General features: G+C 37.0%; 1 protein-coding gene across 1 annotated transcript in view; it reads right to left on the reverse strand.

Annotated features, from left to right (window-relative positions):
* ADAM9 (ADAM metallopeptidase domain 9) overlaps positions 1 to 16,584 on the reverse strand; it is a 148,509-nt gene that overhangs the window by 62,854 nt on the left and 69,071 nt on the right. Inside the window, exons 12-13 of the mRNA XM_003796278.3 lie at positions 6,289 to 6,460; positions 193 to 285 (exon numbers count right to left, since the gene is read on the reverse strand). Coding sequence (XP_003796326.1) covers positions 193 to 285; positions 6,289 to 6,460 — 265 coding nt within the window. The remainder of the gene's footprint in view (positions 1 to 192; positions 286 to 6,288; positions 6,461 to 16,584) is intronic.

Consider the following 16,584-nt stretch of genomic DNA (forward strand, 5'->3'; position numbering starts at 1 on the left):
CAGGGAAACAGCTTGAGACTGTCTCAAAAATATATATATATATGCTTTAAAATTGCAAACAAGTGGTACAAAATATCTCCTATAATGATAAAATAAAAATAGTGATCTCTTAGAGAATATAGAAAACAAATTTTGATATACACAGATCTTTCTTTTTCCCTTTTTTATCCCTAATTGGGAAGAATTCCTTACCCAACAGTCTTTACAACAATCACCATATGCACATTCAGCAAATGATTTAAGCTTACAAGTACTTCCGTCACAACAAGGATCCAATTCACATTCCTGTGAATATAAAATGACTGTCAATAAAGAAATGAGTTATTGACAGTAAATATTCATTAATAAAATTCTTATCTTAGACCTAAAGCCTACTTCATTTTAATGTAGCATATAAGAGTTACTCTCCAGAAACATTTGTATACTATCCTGGATTTATCTGTGTCTCTTTAGTGACAAGTAGTTAGGACTCAACATATTTCAAGGACTGAATCATAGAACATGTTGCCTTACATGTCTGCTCAGAATACCATAACAAACTATCATAGATTCGGTGGCTTAAACAATTTATTTTTTCACACAGTTCTAGAGGCTAGAAGTCCAAGATCAAGGTCCCTTCTAATCTAGTTTCTGATGAGGGCTCTCTTTGTGTCTTGCAGACAGCTGCCTCCTTGCTGTATGCCCACATGACCTTTCCTCAATGCACATACACAAAGAAAAGGTGAGTGAGAGAGATGTCTGATGTCTCCTGTTATAAGGGCAGTAATCGTATGGACTCAGGACTCCATACTTAGGAACTCATTTAATATTAATTACTTCCTCATTAAGTAATTTAGTAATATTACTAAATTACTAATATTACTAAATTTACTAATTTAGTAAATTTTTTTTACTAAATTTACTAAAATATTACTAATATTACTAAATTACTAATATTACTAAATTACTAATATTACTAATATTACTAAAATACTAATATTACTACTTCTTTGGAGGTCTTATCTCCAAATATAGCCCCACTTGTGGTTAGGGCTTCAACATAGACATTTGGGGCCACACAAACATTGAGCTCATAGCACTATGTTTAATGGTTTAGTGAAACCAACATTCATAAAAGCATTTCTCTGCATGCTCAGGGTCTGACTTTTCTGTTGGGTGGCTCTTAGTGAACACTCTTTATCTTGTTCACTTTCTCTCACTACACTTGAGACCCCCATGGCTCCTACTTACCCTCTCACCCACAGAGACACCTTCTCCTCTACATTAATAAAACAATGTCAATGTCCTGTTTTTATGTTGTGCTACATATACACAATGTTATACAATCCATCTCTTAGGGTTACTGTAGAGATTATACTGCAACAAAGGCCTGATACAGCTTCAGCATGAGACACATACTGCCTTTCTAGAAAGCAAAGCTTTCTTTTTCTTTAGGGAAAAATGAGTGAAAAGTACATGGGCCTCTGTACCATCTTTGCAACTTCCTGTCAGCTTAGATTAATAAAAATTTAAAATAAATGAATTATAATCTATATCTTGAAATATATCCCCCCCAAAATTCAAAATGAGTAATAGACCTAAATGTAAAACTAAAACTATAAAAATCCCAGGAAAACTTTGGAGTAGGTAAGGAATCCATAGATACAATATCAAAAGCACAATTGATAAATGCATAAATTGATAAAAATAAGTTTCATCAAATGTAAAAGATACTCTTCAAAAGATACTACTAATTAAAACAAACTACAACTTGGAGAAAATATTTACAATTCATATATCTGATAAAGGATTTGTATCTGGAATATATTCCCAAAACTCAACAATAACAAATAACCCAAATTTTAACATGCTCAACACATCAGTAGTCAGCGGGGCAATGCAATTAAATGAAGCATTACCTCACATGCAATAGAACAGCTAAAATTAAAAAGACAAATCATATGAAGCATTGGTAAGAATATAAAAAAAGAAACCTAGAACTCTCGAACACCAATCGTGGGAATGTCAACTAGTACAAACAGTCTGGAAGCTATCTGAAAGTCTGTCAAAAAGTTAATATATACCTACCATACGACCAAGTCATTCCACTTGTATGTACTTACTCAAGAGAAATAAAAGCATTTGTAAAAGCAGTTCAGGAGTGGTGGCTCATACCTGTAATCTTAGCACTCTGGGAGGCCAAGGCAGGTAGATACCCTAAGCTTAGGAGCTTAAGACCAGCCAGAGCAAGAGCAAGACCCTGTCTCTACGAAGAAGAAAAAAAAGAACTAGCTGGGTGTTGTGGCAGACACCTGTAGTCCCTACTACTCAGGATGGCTTGAGTCCAGGAGTCTGAGGTTGATGTGAGCTAGTTTGCCAGAGCACTCTACCCAGAGTGACAGAGACTCTGTCTCAAAAAAAATAACGAAAGAAAGAAGAAATAGACAATGTGTATAGAATATTACTTTTCAATGAAAGTGCCATTTTGAATCATTCCACAATAATTGACTATTACTGGGTAAATTTAACTTCCTAGCTTACACTACATACTCCCTCCACAATTAAAGAACATAAAAACTGTAAGTTAAGAAAATACTGAAAGAATTTATACAGGGGCTTTAATGACGATGATCTGTAAGCAGGACTATTAAAAGCCTGGTCAAGATAGAAATTTCTGAAACCATTAAGAAAAAACTAAATTGGCTCGGCGCCTATAGCTCAACCGGCTAAGGCGCCAGTCACGTACACCTAAGGTGGTGGGTTCGAATCCCCAGCCCGGACCCGCCAAACAACAATGACGGCTGCAACCAAAAAATAGCCGCGCGTTGTGGCGGGCGCCTGTGGTCCCAGCTACTTGGGAGGCTGAGGCAGGAGACTCACTTGAGCCCAGGAGTTGGAGGTTGCTGTGAGCTGTAATGCCACGGCACTCTGCCCAGGGGGACAGCTTGAGGCTCTGTCTCAAAAAAAAAAAAAAAAAAAGAAAAAGAAAAAACTAAATTTGTTCTCATTTAAATTTTAAATTTATAACACATAGTTTATTATTACATAATACAAATATGTCTTATGAAAAATGAAGTGATAACTAGAAGCAGAAGAGGAGTATTAGAACACTTATAACAAATGACTTATACCCTTATATAAAGAGACCTAAAAATCAATTTAAAACAGTGGTTCTCAACCTTCCTAATGCCACGACCCTTTAATACAGTTCCTCATGTTGTGATGATCCCCATCCATAAAATTATTTTCGTTGCTACTTCATAACTGTAATTTTGCTACTATTATGAACCGTCATGTAAATATCTGATATGCGGGATGGTCATCAGTGACCCCTGTGAAAGTGTTGTTCCACCCCCAAAGGGTCACAACCCACAGGTTGAGAACCACTTATTTAAAAAAAAAATCCAATGAATCAATAGAAAAATTGACAAGGAATATGAAATAGTAATTCATAGAAGAAAATGATGCCTATGATCTATAATCATATGAAAATGTGTAATTTAAAATAATATCTTCTTATTTTTCACCCATCAGAAAGCCAAAATTTAAAAAATGGATATTACTGGGCGGTGCCTGTGGTTCAGTGAGTAGGACACCAGTGCCATATACCAAGGGTGGCAGGTCCAAACCCAGCCCCAGCCAAACTGCAAACAAAAAATAGCTGGGCGCTGTGGTGGGCACATGTAGTCCCAGCTACTCGGGAGGCTGAAGCAAGAGAATCACCTAAGCCCAAGAGAGCTGGAAGTTGCTGTGAACTATGATGCCATGGCACTCTATCCACCCCCCAAAAAAGAAAAAAATGGATATTATTCTGTGCTGGTAAGACTACAGGGGACACTGAATGGGGCAATATGTTAAACACCAACAGAAGTACAAATAGACACAGTCTTTTTGCGGGAAATTTGGCAGCCTCCAATAAAATTTAATATACATACATTTTTAGATCCAGTAATTCTACCTTTACATAACTGTCTTAAGAGAAATATTTTTATGTGTATATACATGGGGTGTGTACAGGGATGTATACTGCAACACTGTTTGTAACAGAAAAACCCTAATTACAGTAATTAAATATCCATTAATGACAGGATGATTAAATAAATCATAGTGCATCCTTATATTGGAACACTATTCATCAGATTAAAGGATTATGTTTCTATAACATAATGACAGGGAAAAATTTCCAAGACATATTAATAGAAAAATATCTGCACAAAACATATTAAATATGATTTGATTTGTGTGTAAATGTAAAAGCCAGAGTGGCGTTGCCACCATGGCAGAATAGGAGGCTCTCAATTCTCCTTTTCCCCATAAGCACAGCCATCAACAGCAACACAAGGACCAATTTCCTTTGGTGAGAAATCCAGAAACTAGTTGAAGGACTACCTCCATCCCAAGCACCTGGGAAACCAGCAACATCAAAACCAGTAACAAAACTGGAGACACCCTCTGGCCACAATCCAAACCCACAGCATAGTGGGTACACAGGAAGACATCCTCAGCTCTCAGCACCTCCTTGAGGAGAGAAAGAGCCCAAACATCTATCATTACAACTTTTGAGGGTGCTACCTGAAGAACTAACTTATCTCTTACCTGCCTCTGAAAACTTACAGGACCTAGAATATAGTAGACCCCTTGGGGCCACAGAGAAGAAAGGTGGTATGTAGGTTACACTACCATGTGGGCACTCATCACAGGTCCTCATCCTGGCTCAGCACAGAGTAAACGGACCAAAAGCAAAAACAAAACTCCTAGCTTCTCCCTAAGGAGGATCACTCATTCAATGTTACAATTTTTCTAGGTACTAGACAAGAAATGGACTTTTTCTCTCTGATCTCAGAGCACGATGGAGCTGGCATATGCTAAACCCCTGTAGGCAACAGAGAATACCCATCTCTTAGGGTTACTGTAAAGATTATACTGCAACAAAGGCCTGATACAGCTTCAGCATGAGACACATACTGCCTTTCTAGAAAGCAAAGCTACCTGGTAGAAGCCAGGTGTGAGGTCAGGTAAAGAAGAAGATGATGGACTTGGGGAAAAGATGTGAGGATATAGTAGGACTTACATCAACTGAATAAGTATCTTAAAAATGTAATATAAACAAACAAACAAACAAACAAACAAACAAACTTAATGCAAGACCTAGAGGGAAAAGGAGTTAAAGTAGGCCATTCTGAAAGGAGTGTGGCTATAAAGTTAGGCCGGGTGTGGTGGTTCACACCCATAATCCCAGCACTCTGTGAGGCCGAGGCAGGCAGATCTCCCAAGCCCAGGAATTCTTCAAGACCAGCCTGAACAAAGTGAGACCCATCTCTACTAAAAATAGAAAAACTAGCCGGGCATTGTGGCAGACACCTATAGCTTCTCAGGAGGCTGAGGCAAGAGAATCACTTGAGCCCAAGAATCTGAGGTTACTGTGAGTTATGATGCCATAGCACTCAACCCAGGGCACAGAGTGAGACTGTCTCAAAAAAGAAAGATGGGCACTGTTTTACCACAATAAGTGTACCTAAAGTTCTGATAAAGCCAGAGATCAGCAAGTAAACTGAAGGTAAACAAAGGAGAAATCTAGTTCGAGTAGCAAGAATTTTGATACTGATGGACTCTGGCGGAGTCAGCTTCAATTCATTTTTAAAATGAATCCAAGAAGTATTTCTAAAATGAAAGTGCCAAAATGGTGGAAGCTTACAAGTAAAGAGCCAAGTACAAAACTAATTAGTTCTTTAAGTAAACAAACCAATAACCACAACACAAATGGTAGAAGATAACAAAAAAATAGTAAGTATAAACATGGAATTTTCCCTAACTTCAAAACAGGTGGAGCCATTACTTATAGCCTGACAAGAAGACAACCAACTCCAGGAACACATCCACACAAAATAACAATCCTCATTTTGCCTATGAATTTTACTTCTGTTATATCAGAGTATACGTGTAAAATAAGCAATTTTATTTCTTGCGAATCTCATGGTAATTTTACAAAGCAAAAATCAAAAAGCAAATTCACCAGCCAGGGACAGTATAATTCTATCACTCAGAGGCTGAGGTGAGTGGACTGCCTGAGCTCGGGAGTTCAGAGACCAGCCTAAACAAAAGCAAGACCCTGTCTCTAGTACTAAAAATAGAAAAACCAGCAGGGTGTTGTGGCCCACGCCTGTAGTCCCAGCTACTTGGGAGCCAGAGGCAAGAGGAGCTCTTGAGATCAAAGAGTTTGAGTTGCTGTGAGCTGTGCTGATGCCACAGCACTCTACGGAGGATGACAGAGTGAAACTCTGCCTCAAAAAAAAAAAAAATTAAACTTACCTTTGGAGTGCCACAGTCACACTCTTCCCCAGGGTCCACCAGTTTATTACCACAGAAGGGAGCACTATAGGCTTCATCAGGCTTTGGAATATTAAGAAGGCAATTTCCTCCTTTATTCAAAGTTAACTTCTCAAAGTCCTCTGCACTGCAGCTGCTAAAGTTTCTGGAACCTCTGTAGTAACATTAAGGAAAAGATCTTATGTCATAGTGATTACTCATTTTGAAAATTTTAAGTCATATCTTTAACCAATTAAAAGTGAACACTTTTTTGTTTTTGTTTTTTTGAGACAGAGTCCCACCATATCGCCCTCAGTAGAGTGCTGTGGCATCACAGCTCATAGTAACCTCAAACTCTTGGGCTTCAGCGATTCTCTTGCCTCAGCCTCCCAAGTAGCTGGGACTACAAGTACCTGCCACAACACCCAGCTATTCTTTTGCTATAGTTGTCATTGTTGTTTTGGCAGGTCTGGGCTGGGCTCAAACCTGCCAGCCCCAGTGCACAAGGCCCACACCCCAGCCGCTGAGCTACAGGCACTGAGCCAAAAGTGAACATTTTAAATGGCACAAAACAAGGTAACAAAAGTAAACAGAGGCCAGGCACAGAGGCTCACACATGTAATCCCAGCACTCTGGCAGGCTAAGGAGGGTGAATTGCTTAAACTCAGGAGTTCAAGACCAGCCTGAGCAAGAGCAAGACCCCATCTGTACTAAAGATAGAAAAACTAGCCGGGCACCATAGTGAGCACCTATATAGTTCCAGCTACTCAGGAGGCTGAGGGAGGAGGATCGCCTGAGCCCAAGAGTTTGAGGTTGCTATAAACTATGATGCCATGGTACTCTACCCAGGACACCAGAATGAGATTCTATCTCCAAAAAAAAAAAAAAAAAAAAAAAGATATTAATGAAAATATCTACTCCTAATAGAGAATATTACTTCAGTTACTACACAATAGTTCACTATTTTGATTACAATATATTGTATCTCCATGAAAATATCTTCAAAACATATAACTTACGGTGAAATACAAAATCATAATTCTGTATAGAACCAGAAATTATATATACCTACAGATACAGGACTAGATAATTTCTAGTCCTATACAGAATTAAGTTTTATTTATCTAACATAGCAAAAGTTCTTCCAATACTGGAAGATAGTATATGTTGTTTTCAATCCTTTTTACTCTCCTGGATAACATTCTTAAGTTCCTCCCATGCCCACTATCACGTATTAGGGACCGTGTAGAATAATGTGAATGTGCAATTAATTCCAGGAGAAATGCACTTTAGTCATCAAGAGGCAGACAGCAGGCCGAGTGCAGTGGCTCCTACCTGTAATCCTAGCACTCTGGGAGGTCATGGCAGATGGCATGCTTGAGTCTAGGAGTTCGAGACCAGCCTCGAACAAGAGCAAGAGTGAGATTCCATCTCTAAAAAGAGCCAGGCATTGTGGTGGGGACCTATAATCCCAATTACTTGGGAGGCTGAGGCAAGAGGATGACTCAAGCCCAAGAGTTTGAGGTTGCTGTGAGTTATGATGCCATGGAACTCTACCAAGGGCAACTAAGTGAATTAAAAAAAAAAAAAGAATAAGAGATACATAGCACAGAACAGAATTTCTGCTAGTTCTGTGTGACAGTTTTTCAGTTTGAGTTTTAACTATTTGCGTTTTACTGTAATTCTTGGTAACTATGGTTAATACTTTAAAGATTAGCTTTAAGCAATTGTCCAACTTGAGATGTCTATAAGTGATTTATACAAATGCAATTTTAATATGTTCTACCTGGGTTTTTTAGTTATTGTTTCACTCAATAACTATACAATATTTTCAGATAGTTCCACTGGTTATTTTTACCTTTGAAAGCTAGAGGAAAATACACCCATAACTTCAAATCTTTGACAAATCCAAGTCACATTAAAATTTTATCAAGTAATCTCATTTATTTATTTTTGTCTTTGTATCCCAAACTTTTTGTATAATATTCAAAAAATTATAAAATTTTTAAATTTTTAAATTTTAATAAAATATTTTAATCATTAATTTTAATATTAAAATCAATGTGTTAAATTAATATATCATAATTTAATTATATTAGGTTATTTTAATTTATTGAATTTTATTAATTTTAATATTAAAATTTAATTTAAAATTTTTTTAATTTTAATAAATAGAAGCTTTTCCCTGACACTTTCTTGCATGAGTTTTATGTGTTCAAGTCTTAACATTTATATATTTTATCTATTTAAAGTTGACTTCTATGTATATTATGAGCCAAATTTAATTCTTCTGCATGTAGAAATTCAGTTTTCCCAGCACCATTTTTTTTTAATAGATTTATTTCAGGTTAACGTGAGGGTACAAACAACCAGGTCAAAAAATTTGATTTTATTAGGTAGAGTCCCTCTTGTAGTTATGTCCCACACTCAAAAGGTGTGCCAAATACCCCCACACCATGCCCATTCAGTGAGAGCACCCCAAGCCCCTCTAGTGACTCGTTACTCCTCCCCCCCCCCAACTTGAACTGAAATGAATCTCTCTCCTGTGTCGATGTGCATCAGATCATCTGCTAGCTTTATATTAGTATTAAGTACTTTGGATAATTGCTTTTCCATTCTTATGACACTTTACTAAGAAGAATGTCTTTCAACTCCATTCAAAAGATATGAAATCACCATCTTTTTATGGTTGAATAGTATTCCATGGTGTGCATGTACCACAATTTGTTAATCTATTCCTGAGTTGATGGACATTTCGGTCCACATCTTAGTCGCACATCTTAGCGACTATAAATTGAGCTGTGGTAAACAATCTAGTGCAAATATCCTTATTAATAACATTATTTTTTTTTCTTCCAGGAAGATGCCTAGTGGTGGGATTGCAGGGTCAAATGGGAGATCTAATTTGAGATCTTTGAGGATTCTCCATACTTCCTTCCAAAGAGGCTGTATTAGTTTGCACTCCTACCAACAGTATAAGAGTGTTCCCCTCTCTCCACATCCACACCACCATCTGCAGCTTTGACACTTTGTGATGTGAGCCATTCTCAGTGGGGTTAGGTGATCCTAGTTATCAAGCTTTTTTATGATTCATAATACGCAAATATCTTTTCCCATTCTGATGGCTATTTGCTTTGATTGTTGTCTCCTTAGCTGTACATAAGTTTTTCAGTTTAATTAAATCCCATTTGTTCATTTTTGTTGTTGTTGAAATTGCCACATTTTGTTGTTGTTGAAATTGCCACAGAAGTCTTCTTTATAAAATCTTTGCCCAGACCAATATCTTTAAGTTTTTTCCCCCACACTTTCTTCAAAGATTTTTATTGTTTCATGCCTTAGACTTAAATCTTTTCTCTATCTTGAGTCAATTTTTGTGAGTGGTGAAAGGTACAGGTCCAGTTTCAGTCTTTTACACATGTATATCCAGTTCTCCCACCACCATTTATTGACTAGGGTTCTTTTCCCCCATGTGTGCTCTTCCTTGGTTTATCAAAAATCAGGTAGCTGTAAGATGTTAGTTTCATCTCATGGTTTTATATTCAGTTCTAAATGTCAATGTCTCTATTTTTGTGCCAATACCATGCTGTTTTGATCACTATGAACTTGTAACATAGCCTTAAGTCTGGTAGGGTAATGCCCCCAGCTTTGTTTTAATTACTAAGAATTACCTTCATTATACAGAGTTTTTTTATGGTTCCATAAGAAATGAAGTGCATTAATGTACATAGTTACCATTCAATAAAAAAAAAGAAAAGAAAAGAAATGAAGAATTCTTTTTTCCAAATCTTGAAAGTATGATGTTGGTACTTTAATGGGGATTGCACTGAATCTGTAGATTGGCTGGGCATGGTGGCTCACACATATAATCCTAGCATTCTGAGAGGTGGAGGCAGGTGGATCATTTGAGCTCACAAGTTTGAACAATCCCAAACAGTGAGACCCTGTTTCTACTAACAAAATGAAATACTGAGGCAAAAAGATCGCTTGAGCCCAAGAGTTTGAGGTTGCTGTGAGCTATGACACCACAGTACTCTACCAAGGACAACAAAGTAAGACTCCATTTCCAGAAAAGAAAAAGAAAAAGGGATCTGTAGATTGCTTTGGGAAGAATAGACATTTTCACAATGTTGATTCTTCCCAGCCATGAGCATAGTATGTTCTTCCATTTGTTAATATCTTCTGCTATTTCTTTTCATATGATTTCATAGTTTTTGTTTTTTTGTTTTTATAGAGGTCTTTCACTTCTTTAGTTAGGTATATTCCTAGGTATTTCTTTTTTTTTTTTTTTAATCCAGCACCATTCTTTGAAGAGACCATCCTTTCCCCATTGCATTCTCCTGGTGCCCTTGTCAAAAATTAGTTGACTAAACATGTTTATACTTATTTCTGGGCTCTCTATTCGGTTCTATTGGTTTCTGCATCTGTTTTTAATATCATTAACTTTTTTTTGATAACTACAACTATCAAACTAAAAACCTTCTGCACAACAAAGGGAACAACCAACAAAATGGCAAGGCAGCCTACAAACTGGGAGAAAATATCTTCAAGCCATATATCTTATCAGAGGTTATTATCTAAAATATATAAAAACTTACATATTGAAAAGCAGAAAACCTCTATTTATAAAATGGGCATCTCTCCAAAGATGACATAAAAATGGCCAACACATATGTGAAAAGTGCTCAATATTGTTAATCATCAGGGAAAGGCAAATCAAAACCGTGACAAAGTATCATCTCACACCTGTTAGGATGGTTATCATTAAAAAGACAAGATAAATGTACCCCACACATGCATTAATGTACAGTTATGATTTAATAAAAAAATTGTTAAGCAAAAAAAAAAAAAGACGAGATAAAAAGTGCTGGGGAGGGTATGGAAAAAGGGACCCCTTGTACATCATTGGTGGGAATGTAGATTAGTACAGATGTTGTGGCAAACCGTATGGAGGTTCTTCAAAAAATTAAAAAGTAAAAGTAAAATATCCAGCATTCCCTCTACTGGGTATACACCCAAAGGAAATGAAATTACCAACTCATAAAGACATGTGCATTCCCATGTTCATTGTGGCATTATTCACAACAGCCAAGATAAGGAAATAACCAAAGTGCCTATCAATGCATGAATGGATAAACTGTTTCATATTATTCAACCTTAAGAAGGAGATTGTGCTTTTTGCCACAACACAGATGAAACCAGAAGACATTCTGCTAAGTGAAATAAGCCAGACACAAAAAGAAAAATATGATATGCTATCACTTGTATGTGCAATCTGGAAAAAAAAAAAAACCAGCCCTGGCCAAAATCTGCAAAAAAAAAAAAAATGTTGGGAGATAGGATAAAGAGGAAATAACAACAGATGCCACAGGGATACAAGAGATCATCTCTGAATACTACAAGAAACTCTATGCCCAGAAATTTGACAGTGCGGAGGAAATGGATCAATACCTGGAATCACACCCTCTCCTGACACTTAACCAAGAAGAAACAGATCTCCTGACAGACCAATTTCAAGCAATGATATTGAAGAAACAATATAAAATCTCCCAAGAAAAAAGTGTCCTAGTCCAGATGGCTTCACACCAGAAGTCATGAAACCTTCAAAGAAGAGCTTATACCCAAAAAACAGAAATTATTCCAAAAACTTGAGAAGAAAGGAATCTTCCCCAACACATTCTACAAAGCAACCATCACCCTAATACCAAAACCAGGAAAAGACTCAACTGAAAAGGAGAACTTCAGACCAAACCAAGTTCACTAATTAATATCAATGCAAAAATTCTCAATGAAATCACAGGCAATAGATTACAGCTTCACATTAAAAAATTAAACATCGGCTCAGCACCCATGGCTCAAGTGGCTAAGGCGCCAGCCACATACACCTAAGGTGGTGGGTTCGAATCCAGCCCGGGCTGCCAAAACAACAATGACGGCTGCAACCAAAAATAGCCGGGCGTTGTGGCAGGCGCCTGTGGTCCCAGCTACTTGGGAGGCTAAGACAGGAGACTCGCTTGAGCCCAGGAGTTGGAGGTTGCTGTGAGCTGTGATGCCACAGCACTCTACCCAGGGGGACAGCTTGAGGCTCTGTCTCAAAAAAAAAAAAAAAAATTAAACATCAGGAGCAAGTAGGCTTCATCCCAGGGATGCAAGGCTGACTTAACATATGCAAATCCATAAACATAATTCACCATATCAATAGAAGCAAAAACAAAGACCATATGATCCTCTCAATAGATGCAGAAAAAACATTCAATAAAATTCAGCATCCTTTTCTAATTAGAACACTGAAGAATATAGGCATAGGTGGCACATTTCCTAAACTGATCGAAGCCATCAACGACAAACCCACAGCTAATATTATACTGAAAGGAGTAAAACTGAAAGCTTTTCCACTTAGAACCAGACAAGGTTGTCCTCTATCGCCACTACTATTCAACTTAGTACTGGAAGTTCTAGCCAATACAATCAGGCCAGAGAAGGAAATAAAGGGCATCCAAATGGGGACAGAAGAGGTCAAACTCCTGCTCTTTGGCGATGGTATGATCTTATACTCAGAAAATTCAAAAGACTCCTGGAAGTGAACAAAAATACAGTAATGTCTCAGCATATAAAATCAATGCCTACAAATCAGTAACCTTTGTATATGCCAATAACAGCCAAGATGAGAAGCTAATTAGGACACAATTTCCTTCATAGTAGCTTCAAAAAAAAAAAATGAAATATCTAACAAAAGAGGTGAAGGGCCTCTATAAAGAAAATTTAAAAATCCTAACAAAAGAAATAGTAGAAGACACTAACAAATGGAAGAACATACCATGCTTATGGCTTGGAAAAATCAACATGGTTAAAATGTCTATACTTCCCAAAGCAATCTACAGATTCAATGCACTCCCCGTTAAAATATCAGCATCATACTTCCAAGGCTTGGAAAAAATAATTCTTCATTTCTTATGGAACCAGGAAAAAAACCATACAGCCAAGGCAATTCTCAGTAATAAACACAAAGCAGGGGGCATCAAGCCTACCAGACTTTAGGCTGTACTACAAGGCTATGGTGATCTAAAAAGCATGCTATTGGCACAAAAATAGAGACACAGACATTTGGAACCGAACAAAAAACTGTCAGATAAAACTAACATCTTACAGCCACCTGATCTTTGATGAACCAAACAAGAGCACACACTGGGGAAAAGAATCCCCATTCAATAAATGGTGCTGGGAGAACTGGATATCCACATGTATAAGAGTCAAACTGGACCTGCACTTTTCACCTTTTGACTCAAGATGGATAAAAGCTTTAAATCTAAGGCATGAAACAATAAAAATCCTCGAAGAAAGTGTGGAGAAAACACTTGAAGATATTGGTCTGGGCAAACACTGTATAAAGACTTCCATAGCAATTGCAATAACAACAAAAATAAACAAATGGGACTTAATTAAACTGAAAAGCTTCTGTACAGCTGAGACAACCACCAAAGCAAGTAGACAACTTTCAAAATAGGAAAAGATATTTGCATACTATCAATCGGACAAAAGCTTGGTAAGTAGGATCTACAGAGAACTCAAATTAATCAACAAAAAAGAGCAAACCGTCCCATGTATCACTAGGCAAGAGACACAAATAGAACCTTTTCTAAGGAAGACAGACAAGTGGATAACAAACACAGGAAACAATGTTCATCATCCCTAATCATCAGAGAACTGCAAATCAAAACCACCCTGAGGTATCACCTAATCCCACTGAGAATAGCCCACATCACTAAGTCTCAAAGCTGCAGATGCTGGCATAGATGTGAAGAGAAGGGAACACTTTTACATGACTGGTGGAACAGCAAACTAATACAACTTTTTTGGAAGGAAATATGGAGAATCCTCAAGGAACTCAAATCGGACCTCCCATTTCATCCTGCAACCCCATTACTAGGCATCTACCCAGAAGAAAAAGAATCACTTTATCATAAGGACATTTGCACTAGACTGTTTATCACAGCTCAATTTACAATCACTATCCTGAGATACTACCTAATCCCAGTGAGAATAGCCCATATCACAAAGTCTCAAAGCTGCAGATGCTGGCATGGATGTGGAGAGAAGGGAACAACACTTTTACATTGGTGGTGGGACTGCAAACTAATACAGCCTTTTTGGAAGAAAGTATAGAGAACCCTTAAAGAACTCAAACTAGACCTCCCATTTGATCATGCAATCCCATTACTAGGCATCTAACCAGAAGAAAAAAAAAGCCTTTTATCATAAGGACTTTTGCACTAGATTGCTCACTGCAGCTCAATTTACAATCACCAAAATATAGAAACAGCCAAAATGCCCACCAACCCAAGTGTGAATTTACAAGCTGTGGTATATGTATACCATGGAAACTATTCAGCCATTAAAAGAGATGAAGACTTTATATCTTTTGTATTAACCTGGATGGAGGTGAAACTCATTCTTCTTAGTAAACTATCACAAGAATGGAGAAGCAAGAATCCAATGTACTCAATTCTAATATGAAGACAGTAGATGATCCAATACATGATGGGGGTAGGGCAATGAGGAAGTGGAGAGAGAGGAGGAAGAAGGAGAATAGGGGTCATGGTGTATGACACTCCTCTTGGGAGCAGGAAGAAATTATGAGAGGGACTTTATCTAACAAAGGCAATCAGTGTAACCTAATCTTTGTACCTTTAATGAATCCCAAACAATAAAAAAAAAGATAAAAGACAAATTTGGAAGTATCACATGTCCTGATTTCAAAATTACAAAGCTACAGTAATTAAAGCAACATGGGACTATCATAAAAACTGACAATGAAACAGAATAAAAAAGTGAATCCACATAGATATAGTCAACTGATCTTCAACAAAGAACCAAAAATACACAATAAGGTAAGGATACTGTCATCAACGAATGGTGCTGGGAAGATTGCATATCCACAAGCAAAAGAAATATATAATAAAACTGGATACTTATCTTACACCACTTATCTCACTTTGTTAGGTTATACAAAACCTAACTCAAAAAATATTAAAAAACTTGAACCTAAAAACACAAAACTATAAAATTCCTAGAAGAAAAGAGACACAGAAGAAAAGCTCCAAGACATTGATTTTTGGCACTGATTTCATGAATATGATACCACAAACATAAGCAACAAAGACAAAAATAAACAAGTGCAGCTACATAAAACTAAAATGCACCTGCCCAGCAAAGGAAACAGTCAATAGTGTGAAAAGACAACTATGAAACAGGACAAAATATTTATTTGAAAGATATATAATACCTAATATATATATAAAATTCCTACAACATAACTAAAATTAATAATCCAATTTAAAAATGGGGAAAGTATTTAATCAGACTTTTCTCCAAAGACTACAAAGAACCACCAAATATATGAAAGGGTGCTTAACATCTTTAATCATCTCGTGTTGGCAGCGTGCCTCCACCTCAATTTCTATACGGTCAATCTCTCCAAGTAGAGTGACTCTCCAAAATTCAGTACCAGTTCCCTGTCTCTACATCAACTACATTTCTAGGAAGTTTATACATTCAAGTTAGCCAATAAAAATTTCTTTTTGGCTCTTCTCTTTAGGAAAAAGAGATACCTTACACTTGAGATCATTAGAGAAAATATATAGGACTTATTTAGAGGAGACACAGAAGTTTACTGAAGGTCATCATTGTAAAAGCAGTACTGTTTTATGGGAAGACTAAATACTGGAAATGAATCTGTCTTCATCAGATTAACTTATAAATTGAAGGTAAATTTAATCAAATTCCAGACATTTCTATATTACATTCATTTTGGAACATGACAAAACTAATTTTTTTTTTTGTGGAGACAGAGTCTTGTCACTCTGTCACCATGGATAGAGTATGACATCATAGCTCACAGCAACCTCAAACTCTTGGGCCTCAGCAATCCTCTTGCCTCAGCCTCCCAAGTAGCTGGGACAATAGGCATGTGCCACTACGCCTAGCTAGTTTTTCTATTTTTTTTAGTAGAGATGGGGGTCTTACTCTTGCTTAAGCTAGTGTCAAACTCCTGAGCTTAAGCAATCCATCCATCTCAGCCTCTCAGAGCACTAGGATTACAGGCATAAGTCACCACACCCAGCCAACAAAATGAATTCAAAAGCAATTTGAAAAAATAATGTTGTGATATTAGTAAAGAAACTACTGAAAAAGAAGAACACCTGCAGAAGACTATCAGCACCAGGCATTAGCATGTTTTGGAAAAGTACAGTATTAACTCACATGGATAATAAACGTATCAATAGACTAATGATTTTTTTTTTT

This window comes from Otolemur garnettii, unplaced genomic scaffold (assembly GCF_000181295.1).
Source record: "Otolemur garnettii isolate 467f Iridium unplaced genomic scaffold, OtoGar3 scaffold00102, whole genome shotgun sequence".
Taxonomy (NCBI): domain Eukaryota; kingdom Metazoa; phylum Chordata; class Mammalia; order Primates; family Galagidae; genus Otolemur; species Otolemur garnettii.